The sequence below is a fragment of the Vanellus vanellus genome (genome assembly GCF_965231255.1).
Source record: "Vanellus vanellus genome assembly, chromosome: 3".
Classification (NCBI taxonomy): domain Eukaryota; kingdom Metazoa; phylum Chordata; class Aves; order Charadriiformes; family Charadriidae; genus Vanellus; species Vanellus vanellus.
The window spans coordinates 430,040-453,793 of NC_138907.1; the positions used below are offsets into that span (position 1 = coordinate 430,040).

The 23,754-nt window shown below is 56.5% G+C and overlaps 1 protein-coding gene and 1 long non-coding RNA gene across 3 annotated transcripts in view; one reads left to right on the top strand and one right to left on the bottom strand.

The window, feature by feature from the left end:
• Positions 1–22,668, top strand: part of SLC8A1 (solute carrier family 8 member A1) — a 98,044-nt gene extending 75,376 nt beyond the window's left edge. Inside the window, exons 2-7 of one of the 2 annotated variants that reach the window (XM_082480401.1) lie at positions 7,511–7,650; positions 11,950–12,018; positions 12,868–12,998; positions 13,775–13,874; positions 18,864–19,139; positions 21,666–22,668. In XM_082480401.1, the coding sequence (XP_082336527.1) occupies positions 7,511–7,650; positions 11,950–12,018; positions 12,868–12,998; positions 13,775–13,874; positions 18,864–19,139; positions 21,666–22,042 (1,093 nt within the window). In that variant the 3' untranslated portion in view covers positions 22,043–22,668. Of the gene's footprint in view, positions 1–7,510; positions 7,651–7,967; positions 8,072–11,182; positions 11,201–11,949; positions 12,019–12,867; positions 12,999–13,774; positions 13,875–18,863; positions 19,140–21,665 lie in introns of both variants that reach the window. The other variant, XM_082480402.1, reaches the window with a different exon arrangement.
• On the bottom strand, positions 15,138–21,728 carry LOC309669666. The gene is made up of 3 exons (XR_014268935.1): positions 21,624–21,728; positions 17,205–17,475; positions 15,138–17,117 (listed from the first exon to the last, which is right to left on the bottom strand). It is a non-coding gene; the product is annotated as an uncharacterized lncRNA (long non-coding RNA).
• Positions 22,669–23,754: the final 1,086 nt, after the last annotated feature.

A 23,754-nucleotide genomic window follows, 5' to 3' on the forward strand; every position in this document is an offset into this window, starting at 1 on the left:
CTGGAGCAGGACAGCCTCATGGTTTCGAGCTGTGTGTTGTCACTTAGGCTCGCTGAGGCCAGGGGAGCAGTTGCTTTACGCAGCCACGGAAACGACAACACAGCCCTGTGGTCTTAGGAAGGTTGATCCAGCAAGCTGTGGAGAAAGAGGTGGAGGGTAACCACGAAAATAAGAGCAGCCAGGTAAGTTTTGGCTCCGGCGGTGGGGGGAGGATAGAGGCACTGGTTGCCCCTCCCTTTGTTTGCAGTGCCCAGGCTGGTGCGCTCGACCACGGTTTTGGTAGGCGCGGGACCGTGCGGCCCCATGCAGATCTGGGCTGCCGGACTGGCAAACCAAGCTGCCGCATCAGCTCAGCCCCCATCCGCGCTTCCCAGAGCGCGCGTCAGCCTTAGCTTCAGGCAGGTTCTTCCCGTGCCCCCCGCGTCGTGTTTGCAGCACGCTTCAGGCAAAATTTTCGTGAAGTACAGACATTTCGTGTCAGCAGGGCTTGGTTCCGCAAAGGGCCCTGCGTGGGTGACTCATGGCACGTCTTGCAAAGATGGGATCCCATCAGCAGGGACAGAAACCCTAATGAACCCCCTCGTCTGTCAGAGACCACTGGGTTAGAGCTAAAATCGTGCCTTGCACAAGGTCGCTCGCGTAATCTGGCCCGTTTCTGCGCATCCGCTGTCCCTCGGGAAGGTGCGTCCCTGCGCTGGCTGAGCGTCGCCTTCTCATGTGTCCCCCGCCAGGTCCGCGTCCCCTCCACCACAGACCCGCGTGTCTCTCCGCACGTGAGGCAGTCGCCTCCTCACCATCAGGTGCAAATTTTGTTGTTGACCGGTGCAAGAAAAAGCTCCTCCTGCCCAGCGACGAGGCAGCTTCCCTCCTCGAGCAGCTGCCGGAAATGTGAGCGGTGGAGCTGTGAAGCGCATAAAAGCGCTCCCTGGTGCCCCGGTGGGACGAGCTGTGTGCTGCAGAGGCAGACGCAGGGCCAGCGAGGTCTCCTAACAGCACGGACGGGGCCTCGCGCCCCTGCAGCCTCCAGGGGGGCTCACCCAGCAGAGGACAGCCGGGGAGATGGAGGGCAAAGCGTGGTGAAGGGGGGGGACGGGGAGGGAAAGGGCTGCCTTGCTCTCGGCGGTCGGCTCTGGCCGTGCCCTGGAGGCTGGTCCATGGCTCCTCGCGATGGCCACGGCCAGTTTGCGTGGTGGGGGTGGCGGCGCCCGGCCCTGAGGATGGTTTTGGAGCTTGGTCCCCCATGGCACCCAGTCCCCTACATCAGCCCTCTGCACAGGCACTGCCCGGTACCCTGTGCTCACAGGACTCTCCCAAGCCACGTGCCCGTCTCTCATGGCAAGCTTTAACTTCAGCTAATTAAGTGACTGGCTGACGAGCAGATGTATGAGAAATCGATGCGGCAGCTCTCTGCGGGAGCCTGAGAACGCGTGCCGGAACGGGCAGCACTGATGGATGTGGCTTTGAAATGTCCCCTCCAGAAGGTGGTGTGTGCCGCATGGCTGTTCTCTCGCTGGCCCTCTGGGTGGGAAGGCTTTTCAGCGGTGCCCGGTGACAGGACAAGAGGGAATGGGCACTAACTTGACTATAGGCAGTTCCATCTCAACCTGAGGAGGGACTTCTCTCCTGTGCGGGTGGCAGAGCACTGGCACAGCTGCCCAGAGAGGGAGGGAGTCTCCCACTCTGGAGCCATTCCAAACCCGCCTGGACGTGTCCTGTGCAACCTGCTCTGGGTGCCCCTGCTCTGGCGGGGGCTTGGATCAGATGATCTCCAGAGGTCCCATCCAACCCCGACCAGTCTGTGACTCTGAGGTGCGCGGTTGCCGGGGGCTCAGGGCTGGCAGCACCGGGCTTAGGCAGCAGGACTCCACTCCCGACTGCCCGCCCTGGGTGTGGTAACTGTGAATCTGCAGTTGCAAGTCCTCCAAGCTCTTCATGTCCTTCTGGGGGATCAGTGGAAGCCGGATGGGTGACAAGCATTGTTCCCTCCCCAGGAATAAGTGTCTGTCTGTCCAGGCAGTGACAGCACACTACGTTCTCCTGGGCAAGCTAGTTACTGACTGCTGTAGCACTTGGTTGGTTGCGTGTTGAGAGATGATCACTTTCCTGGCCCTCTGGAGGCACCGCTACTGGCAGTACCTCTTAGCTCTTCCAGCTCACAGGTGATCTCTGCACAATGACGCTTTCTTAGCTGCGAGATCTCTGACCTAGGTGCATAGCAGGGTTGAGGTGGGCAAGGTCTCTGGATTGGAAGCTGGATCAGAAGGTCTCTGGCCCTTACCTTTTCTCAGAGGGCTAACATCAAAGCTAAACCAAGTTGCTCAGGAAAGCTTTGAACATCTCCAAGGATGGAGGTAGCTGGCCTCATTCTTTCACTCCAAAAAAAAAAAAATAAAAATAAAAAAAATAAAAAAAGCAGTGTTAAAAAGGCATGACTACAGCTCTGAAAGAGAGCTGAGATGTGTTGTGCAGTAATGAAAACCACCTTTTGCCATGCTGAATCTGAGCAGCAGTAGGAAGTGAGCGCTGGACTTGACACATCTCTGCTCCTGGAGATCTCGCCCTGTCAAGAAGCGCCCTGGAGGATGTCCCCTGTCCCCCAGCGTGTCCTGCCTGGATCTCTCCGGAGCTGATCGCTGATGCCCTGGAAACAGCGAGCTCCCTTGGTCCTTGCAGTGCTGGTCACTTGTCTGAGCCATGAGAGGGGTTTCTGCCATGTCATGTAACTAAGCAGTACAGCGTAGATTGGGGATGGCAGGGTTTTTACGAGTGTATTCAGGATTTCTGCCGGTGCGCTGTGACTGTGCAGATATTCAGGTTTGAAATGAATGCAGAGGTCCGTGTAGGTTGTCACCGGTCATTCCTGGTGCCATCTGATGCCACAAAAGAGAAAAGGCTAGTGGAGACGGGAGAGCTGGCAGTCCCAGCTCCTTACACCTCTGCCCAGTGCTGCACCCATCTTCTCATGTGCCCTTGGACAAAGAAAGTACCTGCAGAGAAATATTCCCCTGTTGGTCTCCGTTCTGCTCCTGTCACCCTGTGCTAGCTCGTTGCGCACGTGCCTTTCCCTGCACGTGCTCGAGATGGCTCACGGGGTGCTTTCCCCAGCTGGTGTTTTTTTTCCGAAGCATTAGATCTCTTCTTGTCGTGCCTTTGCCGTCGTACAAAGCCAGTTTGCTTGCCCATTGATAGGGGACATTCAGCCCTGTCCTGCTAGTGCCATGTCACCGCTGGGGTCACCTGCAGGCAGGCACGTGAGTACTCTCTCGCCCTTCCCAGAGATGCATGCCAGCCCCCCCTCGCTTTCTGGGCGCTTGTGCCAAGTACACAGCACCTCCCAAGAGCAGCCCTCTGCTGTCCGTGACACTGGGCTGGCATTAGCAGTCACACTGCACACCGCAAATGCCAACAGCTTACCCAAGCTCAAAGGGAAATGGGAGAAACCTGCAGAGCGTAGCTAAATACGTAGAAACCCGTTTTGGCTGGGAAACCCCTGAGACACAAATATCTGGGGGCTGGGAGAGCATCGCTTGGAAATACTCTCTATATTCCTGTCCTGCCCTTATATCCTCCTAATCCAAGGTGCTCTTGGCAGTTGTCAGTAGAGGCTGTGCTGGGTGGCCGTTGGGTCCAACCAGGTATAGCTGTTCTTCCCTTGGTGTGCCATCCTTAGAGCATCACCAGCCAAGAGGACTTTTCCACGGGCTATTGTGACTAAGGGCTCTGTGGGAATGCTCTGTTAGAAGACCTTTACAGTTCGAATGAAATGGTGTGGTGTGAAATGAAAATTAAATCCTGATGGGGAGCACTGGGCTTGGAGCTAGGGCAGAGATGTGCGTGCCGTGTTCCCAAAGAGACCATCCTTCTCTTGCTGCTGGATGTCAGCAAGAGGAGAAGAGCTGGAGCTGCAATTCTGCAAGATTTGTTTCATTCTTTGTTTTCTGGTACATGGAAATGAGACGAAACTCATTCCCTCAGCAATTGCCTTGGCTACAGACTCCGGGAAGAGCGATTTCTGGTCCAGAAATGCCGACAGTTGGATGCGCCATGGACGCCCTCCCCCTTCATGCTGGAATGGGGCTCTTAAGCTCAGGCCACGGGCACTCGCTGCCAATGGAAGGAAGACCCCAGCAGCAGCAGTGGTTTGCTGCAAACGTGCCCCATGGTGTCACCGGGGCTGCCGGCAGCGGGCAGGGAGGAAGGCAGGAGGTCTTCCCAAGCTTGCTGGTTTAGGCCAACACACAGCCAAGGCTCGGCAGAGGGACCTCTAGCCCCAACCGCCCAAAGCTGTCAGAGAGGTGCTCCAGAAATTGCTCTTTCCCACCTGCAGTGGGACAAGGCAGGAGAAAAATATTCTAGCTTTTTTAAGGGCTGCGGCGTTTGCACGCTTATGGGACCTTGAGTGTTTGGGTTAGACACCCAGGTCCTGGAGATGGTGGACTATGGCAGAAACACCGCTTTCGTCCCCAAATCGAAGCTCATTCTGTGAGGATTTGGGCAAACGCCATCTAAAATTGACCCCAGATTCGCAGGAGGTGAAGAAAATGTGTAATGTTTTGGAGGCTGCTTTAATCCTCTGTTCTAACCATCTGGGTTTTCCCTCCGTCCAGTAGATTTGGGACTCCCGGTTTCTGGCCCTGCAGTGACTCAGCAGTGGGGGTTTCGGGGTGCTCTACGGCGTCCCTTTTCTGTTCTGTTCACTCAAGCACTATCAAGAAGCGGAGAGCGTGTCAGAGGGTCCCGCAAGAGCAGGGTGTCGTCAGCGCGCCTCCCAGGTTACTGTAGAAAGCGGTCCTCGCTCTGGCGCGGGATAAATCGTGCCGTTGCCTGATCCTCCTCCTCCTCCTCCACGGACCAAAGCCTGCCGCCTGGTGTCGCGGTTTGGGCCGGACCGGCCACCGGCACAAACAACTGATGCTCTCCCCCAGCTCTCTGTCCAAGGAGAGGGGGAGAGAGCAACTTAGGAGTTCAGAAGGAACTAAATGACTTTAATGAAATACTAATAATAAATAACAAAGCTATCTGGCCTTGGTTGTTATGGCAATAAGTACAAGCAAGAGCCTCTCTGCATCCCATGCCTGGGCATAAATTACAGCTAATCGGGTCTTATCACTCCGAGAGCGAACAGTATCTGCACAATGTGCTGTTAATTTCCGAGAGTTCAGCTAGTTAGAAGAGGCTTAGCTGCAATGTAAAATTACCGCACGGAAAAGGGGTTCCGTTTTACCGCGAAGCAGGACACGTGGCCACAGGCGGGGGGAGCCTGCGGAGGGGCTTCGCCGCAGGCAAAAGGCAGCGCGATGGAGACGGGGCAGCCCCGCGTTGTTTTCCCGGGCTCGCTGTTTCTCAAACAGATGCGATCTCAAACACCATCGGGAGGAAATCCTTTCCTCCGGGACTGCAGTCTCATCCCAGGGACAAATTTGCCTCAGCGGTTCTTGCTGACTGGGGATCCATCCGGCGAGCGAGCTTGCCGTTTGTTCCTCCCACCCTCTCCCCCCCTGCCCCAGCTACCTCAAACAGCAGAAACGGCAGTGGTGCGCATGTCTACCCGGCACAGGGCACTTGCTCGCACCCTAGACAGACCTCTCGGAATGCCGCACCTGCTGGCGGTGGCACTTTAAGCCCCAAGGCCGCGTTATTCAAGGAATTCCTACCGGTGTTGGGTCTAAGCATCAGGACCAGCTTTTTCCGTTGGCACCCAGGTTTCTTTTTGTGAGGGAGAATCGTTTTGTGGGGTTTTGAGGAACGCCACGCACGGCGAGCCAGAGCGCGCCCATAGGAAGCTTACGTCTTGACACCTCTGCTGCCCTCGGAATCGATGAAGGCAGCCTTTTTAATTAACTTTCCTGAGAAGGGCTTTTTTTTTTTTTTTTTTTTTTTTTCCTACAGAGGGGCAGGGCGCAGTGTACGTTTTAATGGGATTTGTCAGGAAAATTATTGATTTTGTTAGTAATGCTTTTGAAATTGTGCCATTCCGTTAATTCTGTCAGGTCCTCTTTGATAGCTTGGCTGAGAGCGTTTTTGCATCCTTCATTAGTTTTTTAATACGCGATAATTTCCCCTAACTCATCAATGCAAAGCAAGATCAACTGCGTGCTCGGTAACCATTTTTCCTATGTACAAACCCATTGCAGCAATAATTATAAACAGAACAAATTATTACAGATATTCATTATAAAATACAATTACACTGAGCCGTGCTGCATTGTCGCACTTTTCACAGCCATCGCTCGCTCTTGAGTAAATGGTTTCATTATAAGCATGAAGGGCAAACTTAATACGCTTCTGACTCATAGCGAACAGCGCAAGAAATCATCGCGGCTGTTCCTCCAAGTGCTTGGCAGTGTTTGCTCTGAATGAGAGTAAAATGCCAAATACCCGTCAGCTGAAGAGAGAGAGGGGCTCTGGGTGGCAGTACAGATGTGCAAGGAGGGGAGAAAGCCAGAGATTACGGCAGCGGGGCCTGAATTTCACTCCCCTGGAGCGTGGCTTTCTTCCATGCTTATGGGGTTTTCGGTGCTGGGACCGGCCAGGAGCAGCAGGTCCTCCTTGGTCGGAGATTAGAGCAGCCTCGGGCTGCTTCGCCGGGCACGAGCCCCGTGTAACCCGGGGCTGGGCGTTTCTGGGCTACTTTCGTCAGTCCCTGAAGAGAGCTGGAAAACTTCTTCCATGCTGATTTCCACCACGCCCCCCCCCCCCCCCCAGGTAAAGCAATTTCGTTCACTCAATTTTCACTCTGTCCGGTGCCCCGCGGAGCAAACGTCTCTGCTGGTGGCCAGAGCCTCTGCCGGTACCACGGGGAAAGCGGGGAACAAATTCGGCAACCCTGTGAAGAGAGACCTGCTGCACAACTCGTGAGCAGGAGGGAACCAAACCTTCGGGGCTTGGGTGAGGGTGTGCTGCTTGCGAAGGGAAACAAAAGAAAAGCTAAATCTCACCGGCAGTGAAGCTTCCCTTCAACCCCTCCCCTATCCAGAAAGACCGTCTTTCCCATACGTTCCCCCCACAGAAGAAGTCCTAACCCCGGCGTCCCTCTCAAGGGCGTAAATCGGAGCCTCCAAAGCCCAGACTGAGCAGCGGATGGTGGCGGCGTGCATGGATCCGCTGTGCCTGGCGAGACGGAGCCTCTCCTGTGCGCGGGGGGCCGGTTTAAGCGGTGCAGCGTGCAAGCTGTCAAGGGGCTCTTCCGCCCCCCTGGATTTTTGGAAGGGGACGTGTGTCTTGCTGCCCTCGGGCTGAGGCCCCTCTGGGGGAGGCTGGTCCAGCCTGCGTCATGTCTGGCCGCTGGCGCTCGGAGCCCGGGGCCCGCGCTCACCCCGAGGCCGGCCCGGCCCACGGCTCCCGCCCTGCGCTTTCGGCTGCGCTGCCCCCCCCCGCCTGGGCTACCGAACCCGCTGCCTTCTGTCCGCAGCCCCCTTCTCCTGCCGTTTCCACCCTCCTCCTCTCCCTGCCCCCCCTCCTCCCTTTCCCCCCTTACTCTTGAATCTCTATTTCTTCTTCTCTGTTCCAGCAAAACGATATCAATCAAGGTGATAGATGATGAGGAGTATGAGAAAAACAAGACCTTCTACCTAGAGATCGGGGAGCCCCGGCTGGTGGAGATGAGTGAGAAGAAAGGTGGGGGACGTGCTGCGGGGCTGAGCCCAGCCCGTGTGTCCCTGTCCGGCTCGCTCATGCCTGGCACCTGCAACACCGAGCTCGCGTCCCCGGCGCCTATGGAAAAGGGCAGGAGCGGGGGCAGTTCCCACCCTCCCCGGCGCCCAGCCTCTCCTTCCCCAGCCCACCGAGGCCCGGCCCCGGCCGGGTGGCGGGGGAGCTCCTGCCCTTCCCCATACGCCCCCGGGGGGGGGATGTGCAGCCGCTTCCCCCGACCCGACCATCTCCGGCACCACGGCACCCGGGCGGACATGGACTGCATGCGTGTGTGATGCCAATCATGTGTTTGCCTTTGTCTTGTGTTCCCACAGGAAATTCATTACCCTTAGAGTACTTGACCGTGAGGAGTATGAGAAAGAGTGCAGTTTCTTCCTTGTGCTTGGGGACCCGGTGTGGCTACGACGAGGAGTGAAAGGTGTGAGAGTAAAACCAGACCAGCTCTCGAGACGCTGCCGTCCGCTTTCTCTGTGTCTCCCTACTCTCACACTCCTTTCTCCTCGCACTTTGGCTCCCGGCCGTTTTGCCCTCCCTCCTTCGCAGCTTGGCCACTGCACCTTTTTTGCTCTGTTTTCTTTCCTCTTTCGCTGTGGGAGGACTCCGTCCCGCTCACCGGGGCGCCCCACCCGGGAAGGGCCCCGAGCGCCGGGGCAGGGGGCGACGAGCATCGCCGGCCCCCGGGGGCGTTTTGAGAGCGCCGCCCCGCCACGCGGCAGCTACACCTTCATTTAATCCAGTGGAAAATTCGGTCTCGAGAAGCCAAAAGGCGATGCCGCGTCATTTTTAGCGGAAGATAAAATAGCCTTCACTGGAAATAAAATGCATGGCCAGAGCAGTAACTTCAGCCTTTTTATACTGGCGCTAGGGTCTGAAAATAGCGGAGACTCACAGCACGAGCAGGTAATGCCGTACGCTGCCATCGGTCTGGGAGAAAGCAGGTTATACGCAAATAAAGTTCCACGGCTCTGCGCTGGATAATAGCTTCTCACAGGGGTAATAAAAACAGTTTCCTCTTTCATCACGTTTTTAAACCAACTGCAGACCTTCCCAAAAAGACAGAGTTCACTTATTTTGCCGTGCGTTTTTTTTTTTCTGCTGGGAAATTAAGTGAAAATTAATGGCAGCAGCTAATTCTGCGTGCCACTGGCGGCTGAGCAAGAAGCGGTTTTAGAGTTACTTAGGATAATTAGTTGCCCTACAACAGACCCTTATTAAAGCCTTTGTAAAAAAATTGGCAGCAGCATTTGGTCTGTCTGCCTTGGAGCTGCTTTCTAATTTCTGGGACATCAGCTCTCCCTTCAGCAGGCGGGGGGTTGTTATACATCAGTTGTTCAGGACGGAGAGGGCCCCCAGCAGTCCCCACGCTGAGTGGGGGACGTGCTGCGGTAATTCCGGGCTTAAAAACGCACCCGGCAGCGATGCCCGCGTTCCCCTTCGGCGCCAGTGCCGTCTCGGTGGGCTGCGTCGTCCCCTCCATCAGGCTTCCCGCTGGTTTGTGTCACCGGCGAGCAGAAGCGGGGCTAAAATATCCGGCGTGCTGGCAGGGCCCAGGCTCTGCAGGTGGGGTTTGTGTCATTAAACGGTGCCGGTGGCATCTGTGGAGCGCAGCCAGCGTTGCCAGGATAAAGGGACAGGCGGGCAACTCTGCGGCTCCGGCTTTGCCCAGCTCCACCGGGACCAGCGCCAGCCCAACCTTCAACAGCAGATAGGCTTTCCAGGCCGCGGGTTTGCGAACCCATGGTAGCAACTCACGGGATCCTAGAATTAAAAATAGAAGGAAAAGGAAAGAAAGTTCCTCTTCTCCCCGGTCACAGAGATAACGGAGGAAACCTGAGGGGAGCCGAGCTTTGCAAACTCGCCAGCTGCAAGGCGAGTCAAGATTTTCAAGGATGCTATTTGCTGCTTTGGCCATGCAATGATTTTTTTTTATTATTATTATTTTCTATTTTTTAAAACTCAATTTTTGTGCTTGGTTTTGTACGAGAGGCAGCGAGGCGGGGCGAGCTGTGCGCTTGGCACCCCGGAGGTGACGGCATCTCTGAAACGTCACCCTTGGGCCATGTGGTGGGGTCTGCAGACCCGCCGGCGGCACTAAGGGCGAGGCTTTTTCTTTTTGTTTTGGAGACCTCAAATGTTGAGCGACAAGATTCCCCAGGCCAAGCCTTGCCCCAGACTTTTCTTCTCTCGTGCTACACGCCAGAAGCTATTGCTCCCCGTTGGGCAGCTGGAGGAGGTCAAAGCCAGTAGCCGCTGCACGTGGGACGTCTTGTGTCCTCCCCCCGGGGCAGAACTGCCTCTGAGGCCAACGGAAGATCTTGCACCTACAATTCAAAGGGGGAAAATGAATTTTTGGAGTGTGCCTTTTTAATCCCATATCCACCCCATGTTTGCAATGGTGTTTTGGTTTGGTTTTTTTAATTTATTTTAAATCCACAATCCCATGAAACGTTTCTGTTCCTTTATTTTTAGTGCCTTTCTCTCAACACTAATGGTATCCTGCAGCTTTACAGATCTGAAATCTCTGCCCTGGGATCTGGAGTCTTTCTGTGGATATCCCTTTTGATTTCATTATTCATTTACTTTTCTTCTTCTGTGTTTGTCTCTGTCTGTCTCCTTCACAGCCCTGTTGTTGAATGAGCTTGGTAAGCGCGCATTTGTTTTTCTTTTCCATTTTTCCAGTTTGTCTGCGTATTCTCGGAAGGCAATTGATTTTGCTTGACATTTTTCCTTGCTCACGACATTCTCTTTTAGGGTGGTCAGCACTATTTAAGTAAGCTCAGGTGTCTCATGCCACATCTTCCCTTGGAGTAGAGCCCCACAGTTAGTGACCCACTGTCACTAACGAGCGGTAACCCGCTGCAGCGAGGAGCACTTTTCGGGAGTGGCGTTGTTACAGCCATCGTAAACCCGCCGACACCCCCAGTTACAAACCTGCGCCGTGCCAATTAACCCATCGCCTCTTAACGCCGGCGCGGCAGAAACGGGACTGCCTGGTGACCGAGGGATGCTTGTGGCAGGACGGGAAGGTTGGCCGGTCCTTTTTGAAGAGACGGTGCCAACTTTGCCTCCGGTTTTGGGGAGGATTACAGCCCATCCAGCCTCTGAACTTCCCTGCTGGCCATCCCCGGGATAGGGCGGCCGGGGAGGGAAGCGGAGCCGCCCTCGTTCCCCCAATGCACCCCCAGCCCCAGGGCAGGCTCCTGCTGGTTTTACCCGCTCCACCGCATATATTAGACACTGGGGAAGGGGGTGGGGGTGGCAGCTTGCAGATACGGGTTGAAAAGCCCGTGTGCAGGTCCCCCCACGCTACCCCTGGGGCGTGTGTCGTGGGGGGCTACTCCACGTCCACAGTCCCCGGCCGTGGGGCAGGGGAGGACCACCCCGTCCCTGCTGGCTGCAGGGTGTCCGTCTTGCTGTGCTGATGCTAATCTTTCTCTCTCTCTCCCCCCCACTCCCTCTCTCTCTCTTTTTTTTTTTTTTTTTTTTTTTTTTTTTTCTCTTTTTTCCCCTCATTTTTGGTTTCATCTAGGTGGCTTCACCATCACAGGTATGGATTTCTGCTCTCCCCCCCACTCCCCCCCCCTTCCCTCCTCTTGACGGCCATATGCTCACCCTGCTCTTTCCTCTCGCTTTCCTCTTCGCTTTTGTTCTGTCCTGGAAGGGAAACTCTGGAAGGGTAAGGAGGTGCCGTGCCGCGGCCCCGCTGCCCCCGCACGGTCCCACTAACAGCGTGTCCTCTCACAGGGTGCTCTGCCTGCCCCACACGCCTAACCCCCACCTCGGGGAGGGAGAGCCCTCACCCCCGAAGCGGCAGGCAGCACCCCCGCCATCTCTTGCAGCAGGGGCGGGGGGTGCTTCTCCACTTGGTCCAGCCTCCCCCACCCTGCTCTCCTCGCTCCCCAGGCAGCAGCCAGGCTGCCCGAGCACGGCGGGACAGGCGGGCCCCCGTGGCTGCTTCCGGCACCCAGCCCCTGCCCTTCCCACCAGCATCCTTAGCCAGCCGAGCATCCATCCTTAGGCCGAGCATGGGCGTGGGGAGAAGGTCCCAGGTCCCACGGGTCGCAGAGCTGCCCTGGAAACAATAACTTGGACTCGCCGGGCTCTGGCCGCGAGGCCGGTCCCTTTGAGCAGCAGCGGGAGGAGAAGGGCTTTCCCGGGGCACGGTGGAGGGGCAGCCGGCGCGGGAGCGACACTAACCCCGCGTGAAGTAGGAGCGATAGTTTACTAACCGCACGGCGGTGGTTTGCACGGGGCGTACAGTCCCTCCCGCTGATCTCCTGCTGATCGCTTTGATAGGCAAACCTATCTTCAGGAAGGTCCAGGCTAGAGATCATCCTCTTCCTTGCACCGTGGTCACCATCCAAGGTACCCGCAGCGTGGCGCCCGAGGGCCGTGGCGGTCGGACACGGACTGACCGGGGTGTTTGCCTACTGATGCTTTAATTCCTGCCTCCAGTGAATCCAGCCCTTTTTAGCCCTGATGTCCTCATCCCTGGGGTGGGCTGGAAGGGAGCTCAGCGGGGGTCTGCGCAGGGACGGTGGCAGAAGCCATGCTGCCTGGGGTGCCCGTGCCCCAGAGGTCGCCCGTGGAGGTGCAGACCTGCCCCATTGCTCTTGTAGTCTCGCCGTTGCCTCCTCTCTCAGGGTTTGGGGCCGGGCCATGCCCGGTGCATGGCTCCTCACACCTGTATGGCCCAGCATCATCTCCTCCGGCCCCACCACGGCAGCGGGAGTTCCATGCTCTCTGGCTGCCGGCCCCCCTCCCCAGGGCGAAGCCCGGCTCAGGAGGAGGCAGAGCCGAGGTTTCACACCCGTCTCAGCCCGGGGGCTGCCGGCAGCTCCCTCTGGCTGTAATAGCCTGATGGAAATGTCCTGGCCGTGCCCCGACGCGGAGCTGGAGAGCTGGGAAACGGAGCGGCCCTAGTGGTGATCTGTGTCCCGTCCCTCCCGCACGCCGGCGGGAGAGGCAGCAGGTACCAGGTGATGAGCTATTCCCCAGCCCCGAGGGTGAACCGGGCTCCTTCCGAGGTTGGACGAGTTGCCGGACCTCTTGCTAGCATTTCCCAGCAAAACCGCCTTGCCTATTGCTCCATGACCTCCTCCTCCTTCTCAGCTGCGCTGTCGCTCACCCTCCCACCCGGAGGCTTCCTGACGGGAAGCCCTCTCCAGCGTGACCCGCCGGACCCGGCTCACCGACGGGCTCTTTGCTTTGCAGAGGAGAACGAAGAAAAGCAGCCGCTGACCAGCAAGGAGGAGGAAGAGCGCCGAATCGCGGAGATGGGGCGCCCGGTCCTGGGGGAGCACACGAAGCTCGAAATCATCATTGAGGAGTCCTACGAGTTCAAGGTACTGTCCGCGTCCCCTGTCCCTGCTCTCCTTCCCCTCCTCCTTTTGGGCTCATGCGGTGCTGGCAAGCAGGTGGCAACGGCGTGGCAGCAAGGCCAGGCGGCTCCTGGCGTCACAAGGTCTCACAGCAGGACCCAGGGACGCTTTCCAAGGCAGCTGAGCCAAGGCATGACAAAAGGGTGAGGGTCGCTCCAGTGAGATGGCGGTGGGTTAAAGTACGCTTACTCCGTCCGCTAGCCCGCAGCCGTGGTCCTTGGGGGATGATCCCAGACTTTCCGTCCTGCTCACAGGCTGTGGTTATCATTATACAAGCACATCAGTCTGGTGAGCCGACCGGGCTCCCAAATGCTGCAGGCTGCTTTAAAATATAACCTCGTTCTCACAGTGATGTGCTACAGCCGGGTCCTGCTCACAGGCGGTCTCGAGCCTGGGACCCGCAGCACGAAGGGCTGACTCCCCGGATAGCCATGAAGCTCAGGTGCTGCGAACGCACGTGCCAGACCCAGGGCTGAAAACTGGCCGTTTCGCTATCTTTCCCCTTTTTCTGTAGTATAAAAAAATAACAGACCGCCCCTTACTGTGTCACCGCGGTGGCTGTGGGAGGGAATTGCGAGTGCTTACATTTGCTCTCACTGCTGGGGCTCCTGACCTGAGCTTAAAATCTACTAAGCTTTTTCCATGAGTGCATGGCTGTAAGCATGAGTGCCGGTGGGTTTTAGCCCGGCGTCTCCGAGCCCGGTAGCCCCTAACTCTCTCCTCTGCGTCTCCATCCACAGAACACGGTGGACAAGCTCATTAAGAAGACGAACCTGGCCCTGGTGGTTGGCACAAACAGCTGGAGGGAGCAGTTTATTGAGGCTATTACTGTCAGCGCCGGTGAGTTTGGACCGCGGCTCCAGGTGAATTACGATCCACCTGGCTCGTTGTCGCAGCTTGGCGGTGTCGGTAATGCGGACCGTAGTGGAGCAGCAGAAGGCAAAACAGGTGGCGGAGTTATTTGCAGCGTCTGCATAGGTGAGACAGCTGATTAAACCCTCTGGTGAGATCACCTTGGCTGGTGTGTCGGGAGCCTCCCGCGTTAAGTGTGGTGCCTGCAGCGGCCGGCAGGGAAACGCCCTGGCTCTTACCAGATGGCAGCGGGGGAAGAAGGCATTGCAGTGAGAGAGACCTGGGAGGCGAAGGCAGCCTTTAAACTCAGAGCGGCATAAAATGATGCCGGTGCGAAGCAGCAGCGCTCCCCGTCCCTGGGGCTGCCTGTACTGCTGCGGCGGGGACGGTGCGGTAGCGAGGGTGCCGAGCCCTGAAGACAGCCACCGAGTCCCCCTCTCTTGTGGGCCAAAATTTGCCCCGCTTTCAGGACCTCCTGCTGCTCCAGCCAGCTGGGGCTGGAGGTTATGGCTCAGCAGCCCCATGGCTGCGGCGGCACGTGATAGCCGTGGTGATATCTGATCGTATCTTCCCTCTCCTGGAGAATTGCCTTTCCCTCAGAAAACGCCCTGTGGTGCTGCTCTCACAGGCGCCGGCGCCACGTTTGCCAGTTATGCCCAGTATAGGATATATTAGCATCCCCCCATCTGTGGAAGATGAAGGAAAGGAGGTCTCCTCCAGATGTGGTTTTAACAGCTGGCGACACTGTAACTCGCTGGCCGGACGTTACCCCCTCGCAGCCCAGGCTGGGCTGCCTGTGTGCACGCATTAGGGCAAAATCGACCGGCTGAAATTCAATCACTGGGGAAGGCAATTGGAGCTCGTCCGTCTAATTGTGCATTGAAACGCACGGGGGAACACTCATGCTTCCTACCTCGAGCTCTGCTGCACAGGGTTACCTCTGCCCGGCACAAAGTAATTAAAAGCGATGGCTGTGCCATTTAGCCTCCGCCTCTGAAAACGAGGACAGTACATTGTGCGGCAGCTATCTCCTAAATTGCGATGCCTCCCCCTGTAGCATAGTTATTCTTAGAGCCTCCAGCCAAGAGCCTGCCGTTATTTCGGATACAGCATGAACGTATCGTGCAAGACAAGCCTTGCTGCGGGTTTTGTAGCTAATACGGCTAAACTAATCTATGCCAGAATCAATTATTTAATCGCATCCCATATTAAAGCGGAGATAATCACTGGTACTTGGATCCCATCTCTGTGACGCGTGTAAGGACTGAAGTTATGTGAAAGCCCCGTTGCCACCGTGTCTTGGATATACAGCCACCGTCACTGCTAACAGGATGATGAACAAGCGTTTAATAAACATGGCATATTTCGGTGGACGTGAGCCATCCCTTGCAGCTGGGGAACAGTAGTTTGTCTCTGAGATCTGAACCTACTTTTTTTTTTGCCAGGACTGAGCTCCTCAAGCTTTGTGCCAAGCCAGTTAAAATGCCTCAACACTGGAGTTTGGGCTTGAGGTTTCTTTTTCCTGCAGCGCGCCATGGAGAGCAGGTGAAAGTCACACATTCCCCTTTCAAAATGGAACATCCCAGCTGAGAAAAGTAGCCTTCAAACCCCATTTCCCACCCAACGAGCAGCTGATGGCGATGTTGGCGGGGAGGCCGAGTGACGGAGCAGCCGGAGGTCAGGTCTGTGGGAGGTGCAGGCAAGACTGTGCCATGCCCCACCGCGCCATGCGTGGGGCTGAGCCGGAGCCTCTCGCCCATAGCTGCCTTCAGTGCGCACCCGACGGCCCATAAAGTTTCTTCCCCAGCAAGAAAACATCCTTGGGGTTTGGGAGCCCGTTTCTGAACGCACCCCTGGGTCACCATCCAACCGCAACGCCGTGTTTCAAGTCACCTTCACAGAGGTGACCCGCCAGCCCTTTGAAAGAGACTATTGCTGCTTAACGAAATGATAGACAGATCTGGATGAGTGTTATGACAGTGGCACTCATGTTCATTTTTCAGTCTGTTTTATCATCCCCATAAAGATTTAGATCCATGACAGTCCTGCTGCCGTGCAGCTTGGGAGAGGATTAAAATACCTGCTGCAAAATTCCGGTGTGAGCACCGCACGGTGTATCCTGCCAGTACCAGCCTTTGTGCAACGGGCGGAAAAACAGGCCAGCATCGGCTTCCCAGCCTGAGAAAAAATGTTCCTTATCTCCGCGGCAGTGCACAGCAATAGGGTATTTATAGCTGCCAAAATAATACCACCGTGCCGCTGATCAGCTACTGTTTCTGCCATGGAGAGTTTGAAGCTTTAAATCCAAGCAACACATAATTTTCCATCAAGTTATTATCGAGACATCAAGTTTCCCACTGCCTCTATCTTATGGGTTGGTCCTGATCTCCAAAGGTGCTTTGAAGACAATCGACGTGTGCAAGGTTGCGGCCCAACAGGGTGCTGAGGAGGACGTTTTTCCCTGGGTAGTCACGGCTTTATTCAGCTGAATATTGGAAACCTCCAAAGATGATGTCCACCAGCCCAGGTTTGTGTCCTGAGGCTCTCCAGGAGAAGACGTTTCTCCATCCAAGCTGCAGTTTGCAGCCGTTGCCCCCTGTTGTATCACTTCTCAGCGCAGAGGGGAGTTCCCCTCCACCCTCTATGTGCACGGCCTCCGAGTCGCTGGAGGCTGTTGCTTGGTGCCCTCCCTTTGTACAGCTGTCTGCATTAGAGGTTCCCTCCTGCCTTGCTCTCACCGGTTCCATCACTACCCTCTCCCCTAAGGCTGCATCTCAGCCAGGAGCCCCAAGGATGAGGGCAGAGTGCTGGGCCAAACCGAAGGCGGGTTGAGTCCCCTTACAGGTTACCAGATCTCTTGAGGGTGCTCGCAATCCGGGTGATCCCTGGGCCCTTCGCCTTTTCTTGTCCCTGTGCGTTCCCTGTGGGACCACAATGGGGTTAGCCGAGAGGTGAAACTTCAGTCCACAGGGTTTGGCCTCCACTTGCTCGGGAAGGGTGGCACGTCTTGATCCCCCGGTTGGCTTTTCATCGCCACTTTTGCGGTGAGACGGAAAGAGCCAGTGGCTCACCAGCAGCTTCCCCCAGTAGCTCTGTTGTCCGTGGCACAGAGCCACCATTTGAACATGGGGTTAGTTGATACCCGCGTGTGGGTACACCGCGTACAGCGAGGCCGTTTTATTCTCCCTGCGGGAGGCTTTATAAATTTTCTTATTCAATCAAACATCCGCACTGTGGAGGAAGATGTGAAAGGAGGACTGTTCAGCCCGGCCGGCAGTGGGGCAGATAAAAACAGCACGGTCTCGTTCAAAAACTTACGCCAGCCTGGTCAGTACTGCTTTTCCCAGGCACGACCATCATCCCCTTAAACCCGGTGTCTGGCGAGGTTGGACCTTGTCCCCTCGCCCGCTGCAGAGGCTGAGGTTCCACAGGGTACGCTTGGCTGCTCTGGGACTTGGCCCCTTTTTTCGGTGTCCTCCTGGTACAGGCTCGCTCATGCCATCTGACGGAGGTGGACTGCACATTGCGTCCTCCCCTTGGTGAGGAGCTTCTGCCAACAGCTGTGCAGGGCGAGCCGGTGGTCCACATCCTTGGAGGGAAAAATACACATCAAAGACAAACCTCCAACCCGAGTGCAAGGGGTGCCTTTAACACAGCTCGCGACGGCCTTGGAATCCCTGACATCCGTGACTTAGAAGCCCATCCTTGTTCCTTGAGGGTGAAAGGAAGGCTCCCACTGATTTCGTTGCCCCCGGGACATCAGGCAGGATGGACACGAGGACTCGCATCCCCGAATCCCCGCCTGCGCTGGAGACCCGGGTCTTGCAGGTGCCGCAGGGACGCAGCCGTGGGCCCTGCAAGGCATTAACGACAGATTGGTGAAAAGTGAAGCACTGGCCCGGATCTGGGACAGAAAATAAACAGAAGAATCACAGAATGGTTTGGGTTGGAAGGCACCTTAAAGACCATCTAGTTCCACCCCTCTGCCCTGGGCAGGGAGACCTTCTGCTAGACCAGGTTGCTCCCAGCCCCGTGCAGCCTGGCCTTGGACACCTCCAGGGATGGGGCAGCCACAGCCTCTCGGGGCAGCCTGCGCCAGGGGCTCACCGCCCCCACAGGGGAAAACTTCTTCCTGAAAAATTTCTTCCTGAAGGAAGGAAAGGGCGTTTTTGCTGTGACAAATGATGCCCAACAGCTGGCTCATGGCCTGGGTTTCTCGACAGCTAGCAGGAACGGGTGTAAGTGGGGAAGCATTTTCATGTGCAGGGGGTGTCCACTGACCTTGGTCAGGCCAGACCAAAAGGAAAGGGCAGCCAGAGCTCAGAGGGAGGCACGTGAAGGGGCAGGGACGTGCAACGGGGAGGGACAGTCAGCAGTGGTGGAGCAGGGAGGTTTTAAGGCGTATATTCTTCATGGCTGGATCCCAGTTTATGGAAAAGGTGAAGCGCCAGCACTAGCAGCTCAGCAGTCACCAAAACCAGCCGTCTTTCTGGAGAGCTGGAAGGAATTGCCGGTGCTCGTGAGAAGCAGCTCGGAAAGAGCTTCCTTAGGGGAGTCTCCATGAGGCACGTGTTGCTCTTGGCGGGTTAACCCACCCTGGTTGGCTCCAGCCAGCGTGAGGCCAGTCATTTCCCACATCTACTGGGGAAAGGGCTCCTGAGGAGGGGCTGAGTCCCAGAAAACGTGCGGTGGTTAAACCCTGGCAGAGGTGCTGGCGTGAGACTGCGCTTTCTGAAGTGCAGGTTGGTTTTCGAGACCGATGCCTTCGGAGGGTCTCTCTGTGCCGTAGGAAGGAGCCAGGAAAGTCATCGAGCCCTCATGATGGTTGACCGGAAAATAAAATATTTGGAAGTCAAGGCCTTCTGAGGCCCAAATCATGAGAGACGGCATTTGGGGGGGGCTGCAGTGTGCACAGGAGCTTTCCCCATCCTCCTGCAGGATGGGCGAGACTAATCAGGCACTGTTGGTTTTCTCTAGGGGAAGACGATGATGACGATGAATGTGGGGAGGAGAAGCTGCCCTCCTGCTTTGACTACGTGATGCACTTTCTGACCGTCTTCTGGAAGGTCCTTTTTGCCTTCGTGCCCCCGACAGACTACTGGAATGGCTGGGCTTGCTTCGTCGTCTCCATCCTCATGATCGGCCTCCTGACAGCTTTCATCGGCGACCTGGCATCCCACTTTGGCTGCACCATTGGCTTGAAGGACTCGGTCACTGCGGTGGTGTTTGTTGCACTGGGGACATCGGTGCCAGGTAAGGACAACAGCGGGGTTTGTTGTAAAGGTCCATCTCTGCCCCCTCTGGGTTGGGTTTGGGCTGGGAAAGCGGGGCACAGCAAGGTCCTCAGCTGTGCTCTGCAGGACCCTCGAGGACAGATTTGAGGTGTATGTGGAAGCTGTTTTTCAGTCTCAGGCGGGCCAGGAGGGTTGAACAAGGACGTGGATTCAGTCCCCTGGGAAGTATTTCAAGGACCTTCCCCTTGCAAAGACTGTGAAGTGTGTTTCTGCGGACAGCCTGCGTGGCATCCCCCTCCCGGGGCAGGGAATTGGTCTTTGGTTAACATGCTGTCTGTGTTGGCAGTCCTGCATTTTCTTCCTGAGCATCTGCTCCTCTAGCTTTGTCTCCCAGGTGAGTAAGGTGCCAGTCCGTGCGCAGGGCGCTCTGCCCAGCGCCGACGCCTTTGTGCGAGATTAGGCTCGGCTTTTGGTTCCAATGGATGGAGGTGAGGCTGCTGAGCTGGGGAAGCTACTCGAAAGGTGACTTGTGAAACCCCTAGAAGGCCCCGGCCCCACGAATGTTTGGAGACGTGTCTCTGATGAGGTGGTCAGCCAGCCTCAGAAGACAGCAGGGACCAAGGACTGACCAGGGAGAGAACAAACCCACACGTTTCCACACCTATGTGCCACTTCGTCCTCCCAATGCACATCGACTTGCTGCAACCCAACCTCCTTTTCTGCTGGCTCCGTGAAGGGATGAACCAGTGCACTGGAGAGGATGTTCCCAATGACATGGTTGCTCCGGGAAGTCCCATGTCAGCTTGTGTGAGAGGGCCTCTGCCTCTCACTCACCCTCTTCCACGGGCTGGTTCCCAGAGAAGGGGCTCTAACGCAACCCCACCACCCCCCTGTGTCAGTCATACCTTCCCTCACCACCCCCAGACTTCCAGTGATCAGCACTCAGGTGCTTGAAGATCTTGAAATTGTCATAATGCTATCAAAGCCCAAAAAAAGAAGCAGCGGAACCAAAAGGAAGAACAGCTTTGGGCAAGGAACAGAAGAAGGAGCATTTTTTGGACCTCTGGCACTTTCAGGCATGAGGTTCGTAGGGCTGTCTCACACCCTTGACAGTGAAAATCTTCTCTCCTGCTTTTGTCGACAAAAGGTGGCACTTAAGAAGTCGTTTTTAGGATGTATTTGGCTCCTCTAGTTTGAACTAGCAGATGCTCCCAGACCGCGTCACGTCACGCGGGTGCTCGCTGGTCTTGGTGCCAGGCTGCGCTTCGCCAACTCACCTGGGAGAACCCGCTGGGATGGAGCATAAAGGAAGCTCCGTAGAACTGAAAAACATGAAATCTGACCTCACCGCTTTCTTTTTCCGAGCCACGCTCCGCTGCCTGTACCCGAGGTGATCTGGGAGCGCAGATGTGTTAAGGATTCGTCTTCTCATGAGCTGAGAGTGCTGCCCTGGACAAAACCCAGACGCTAATCCCCCCTCCTGCTCACACAGCACCACCCCCTGCAGATCCAGAGTGGGTTTGGATGTAAAATCAGCACTTCCCTATGGTGCAGAGCGGCGGCGTGCTGATCTACTCGACACACGATCTGCCATGCAAAAGGCCAGCCGAGTTTTATCACAGCTCTTTTGCCACCGGTATGAAAGCTGGTGGAACACCGGGGCAAGCGTACAGCCCCCCGCGTGGGTTCTCTCCCTAAGGGGTGAAGGATGACCACTTGTTTACCAAAGCGTCGGGGTCTGCACAAGACACCGAACTTCAGTGAGACAAACATTTTTTTGGAGAGACATAGAATCATAGAATGGTTTAGGTTGGAAGGGACTTTGAAGATCATCGAGTCCCAACCCCCCTGCCCTGGGCAGGGACACCTCCCCCCAGCCCAGGTTGCTCCCAGCCCCGTCCAACCCGGCCTTGAACCCCTCCAGGGATGGGGCAGCCACAGCTGCTCGGGGCGACCTGCGCCGGGGGCTCACCGCCCGCACAGGGAAAAACTTCTTCCTAATGTTCAGTTTGAACCTGCCCTCTTAGTTTAAAGCTGTTCCCCCTCGCCCTATCGCTACGTGCCCCAGTAAAAAGTCCCTCCCCATCATTAAAGCAAACACAGAAAGACAAATACAAAACTTCAGGGGAGCTGAAGGATAGACACAAACCGTTGTGGCTCCCACAAAGCTTTTCTGACCTTTCGGTTCTTTTGCAAGCCAACAAATTAGTGGCCGTGGGAGAAGAGGCCAACGCAGTGGAGTACTGGGAAGCATTGTCTCTTGCTTGAAGCACTGGGGGGCCTTCTGGGGCCGTGCCGGGGGAAGCCCCATGTTTCTGGACATTGAGATTTCCCTCCCGGGCATTTGTAGACCCCGATTGTCACTCTGGCTCTGGCCAGATGTGCCCTCCCGTGGGAGTGCCCGTAGACGGGGCTGCGCCCTGTCCCCTCACCCGCTATCGTCATTCCCCAGGTGATGCCATTGACACTTGTCCCCAGGCTGCCTGCCGCTGTCCCTCCTTACCCGGCTGTTTCCTGAGGCTTTCTCTCCGCCTTCCCTTTGCAGACACGTTCGCCAGCAAAGTAGCAGCGACGCAGGACCAGTACGCGGACGCCTCCATCGGGAACGTCACCGGGAGCAACGCCGTGAACGTTTTCCTGGGCATCGGGGTGGCCTGGTCCATCGCGGCCATCTACCACGCGGCGCACGGACAAGCCTTCCAAGTCTCCCCCGGCACCTTGGCCTTCTCCGTCACCCTCTTCACCATTTTTGCTTTTATCAGTGTGGGCGTGCTGCTCTACCGGCGGAGACCCGAGATCGGAGGTGAGCTGGGCGGGCCGCGGACTTCCAAGCTGCTCACATCCTCGCTCTTTATCCTCCTCTGGCTCTTGTACATATTCTTCTCATCTCTGGAAGCCTACTGCCACATAAAGGGCTTCTAAAGGGACACTCAGAGATAGTAAATATATATATATATATCTATATGTATCTATATAGAGTGATATATAGGTATAGATATAGATATAACGCTGTGTATAATGAACAGAGAAAGAATAAAAGAGATTTTGCCATGTTCACACACCTGCTGACGGAAAGCGGCTTTGGAGCATCCTTTGAACTAGGCAGGACCCCAAAGCCAGCAGGACCCTTCCCCGGGCAGCCGCCCCGGCCAGGAGCCCGGCGGCGGGGCCCTCTCCGCAGCTCTACCAACGCGAGCGGCCGGTAGCCACTGAGCCCCTTCCCCATCGCGCTCTCCCGCCGCCGGCCCCGGGAGGATGGATGCAACGGTGACTGGGGCCCCGCGTCGGTACGGGGAAGGCCGGAGTAGCTGGCGAGAAGCAGAGCAGCGGGCGAGGGAAGGCGAGGAGGAGCGAGGGTCCCCCTCTCCCGCCACCGGCCGCCTGCCTTCGCCGCTTGGCAACGTCCCCTCCGGCCCCGTCGGAGAGAAGCGAGAGACCGGACTGAAGACGAGGGGCAATTGGGAGCTTTCTAAGGATGGAACACAAACCGTTTTCGTCATTGATTTGGGGTTGGTTTTTGGTTTTGTTTTGGGTTTTTTTTTTTCTGTTTTGGCGTGTGTACAACTAGCATTCCCCCCACCCCCCCACATGCCCCTTTGCCTTTTCCCCCTCCCGTGCTTCGGGGATGCGCAGCCGCAACCTCGTGTCCGGTGTCCTCAGCCGAGGCTGTGCGGAGCGGCGGCAGCTCTCCTCCCGCCTCCTCCTCCGCCTCCTCGGGCATGCTGTCGTGGTACTTGTAACATTTTGCATGAATGAAAATGAACCCTTACCTGTATATAGCATCCTATAGCGGTAGTCCTTCCGGCCATGTGGGTTGAGCATTGCAGATACAAGTGTTTTCTTTTCACCGGGTTTTATTTATTTTAGCTAGTTTAGTTTCGCCATAGGTTTTTGTTCGTTTGTTTGTTTCCTCTTTAGCGGGGGTGAAAGGAGGGGGAAAGCCGTCCCCGTTTGTTGCTCGGCGCGTGGCTCCGGGAGAAGCAATAATGGCCACACAGATGGCGGTTTCCAGGGCAGGAAAACCCACAGCCCGGAGACTGCAGGCTCCGTCCCCCCCTCTCCTGGCCGGGGTCCCCCCCGCCACGGCGGCCGGCCCAGGACATGCCGAAGCCGCTGTGAAGACCTCCACCGTCCCCAGGAGGTTTTGCACAAGGTCCCGAGCGGGCCGAGCAGCGTCCCAGCCCCGGGGGGGTGAGCGTCGCTGGCTCCCGGCACCTCGCCTGCCTCTGCCTTTATAGCCGGCGGCTGCCTCGAAGCCCCTTCCCCCCCCCGTGCCCCCAGAGGTCTGGCCACAGCCCCTGTTTCTGAGCGTTAAGCCATCAGGGTCAGTCCCCAAAGCTGATCCTCTTTCCCACAGCCATTTGGAGGCGGAACAATTCAGCGTGAAGGGCTGAGCTCTTCCCACCCGGCGGAAAACCCCATCTGAGCCTCGTGCCGTAACCGATTGGCTGGGGGTGTCCGTGCTCCTTTTGAACAATCTTCGGAAGTTTTAGTCAACCTGTTGTAAGATTTTTTCTCTAGGAGTACGAAGCCGTGGGTTTGTTGTTTTTTTTTTTTTTCCTTCTCAAGCCTTTTTCTCACTTTTGATGGGGTTTGGGGGTTTTCTTTTTGTTTCTCGTTGTTCTGGGGGAAGA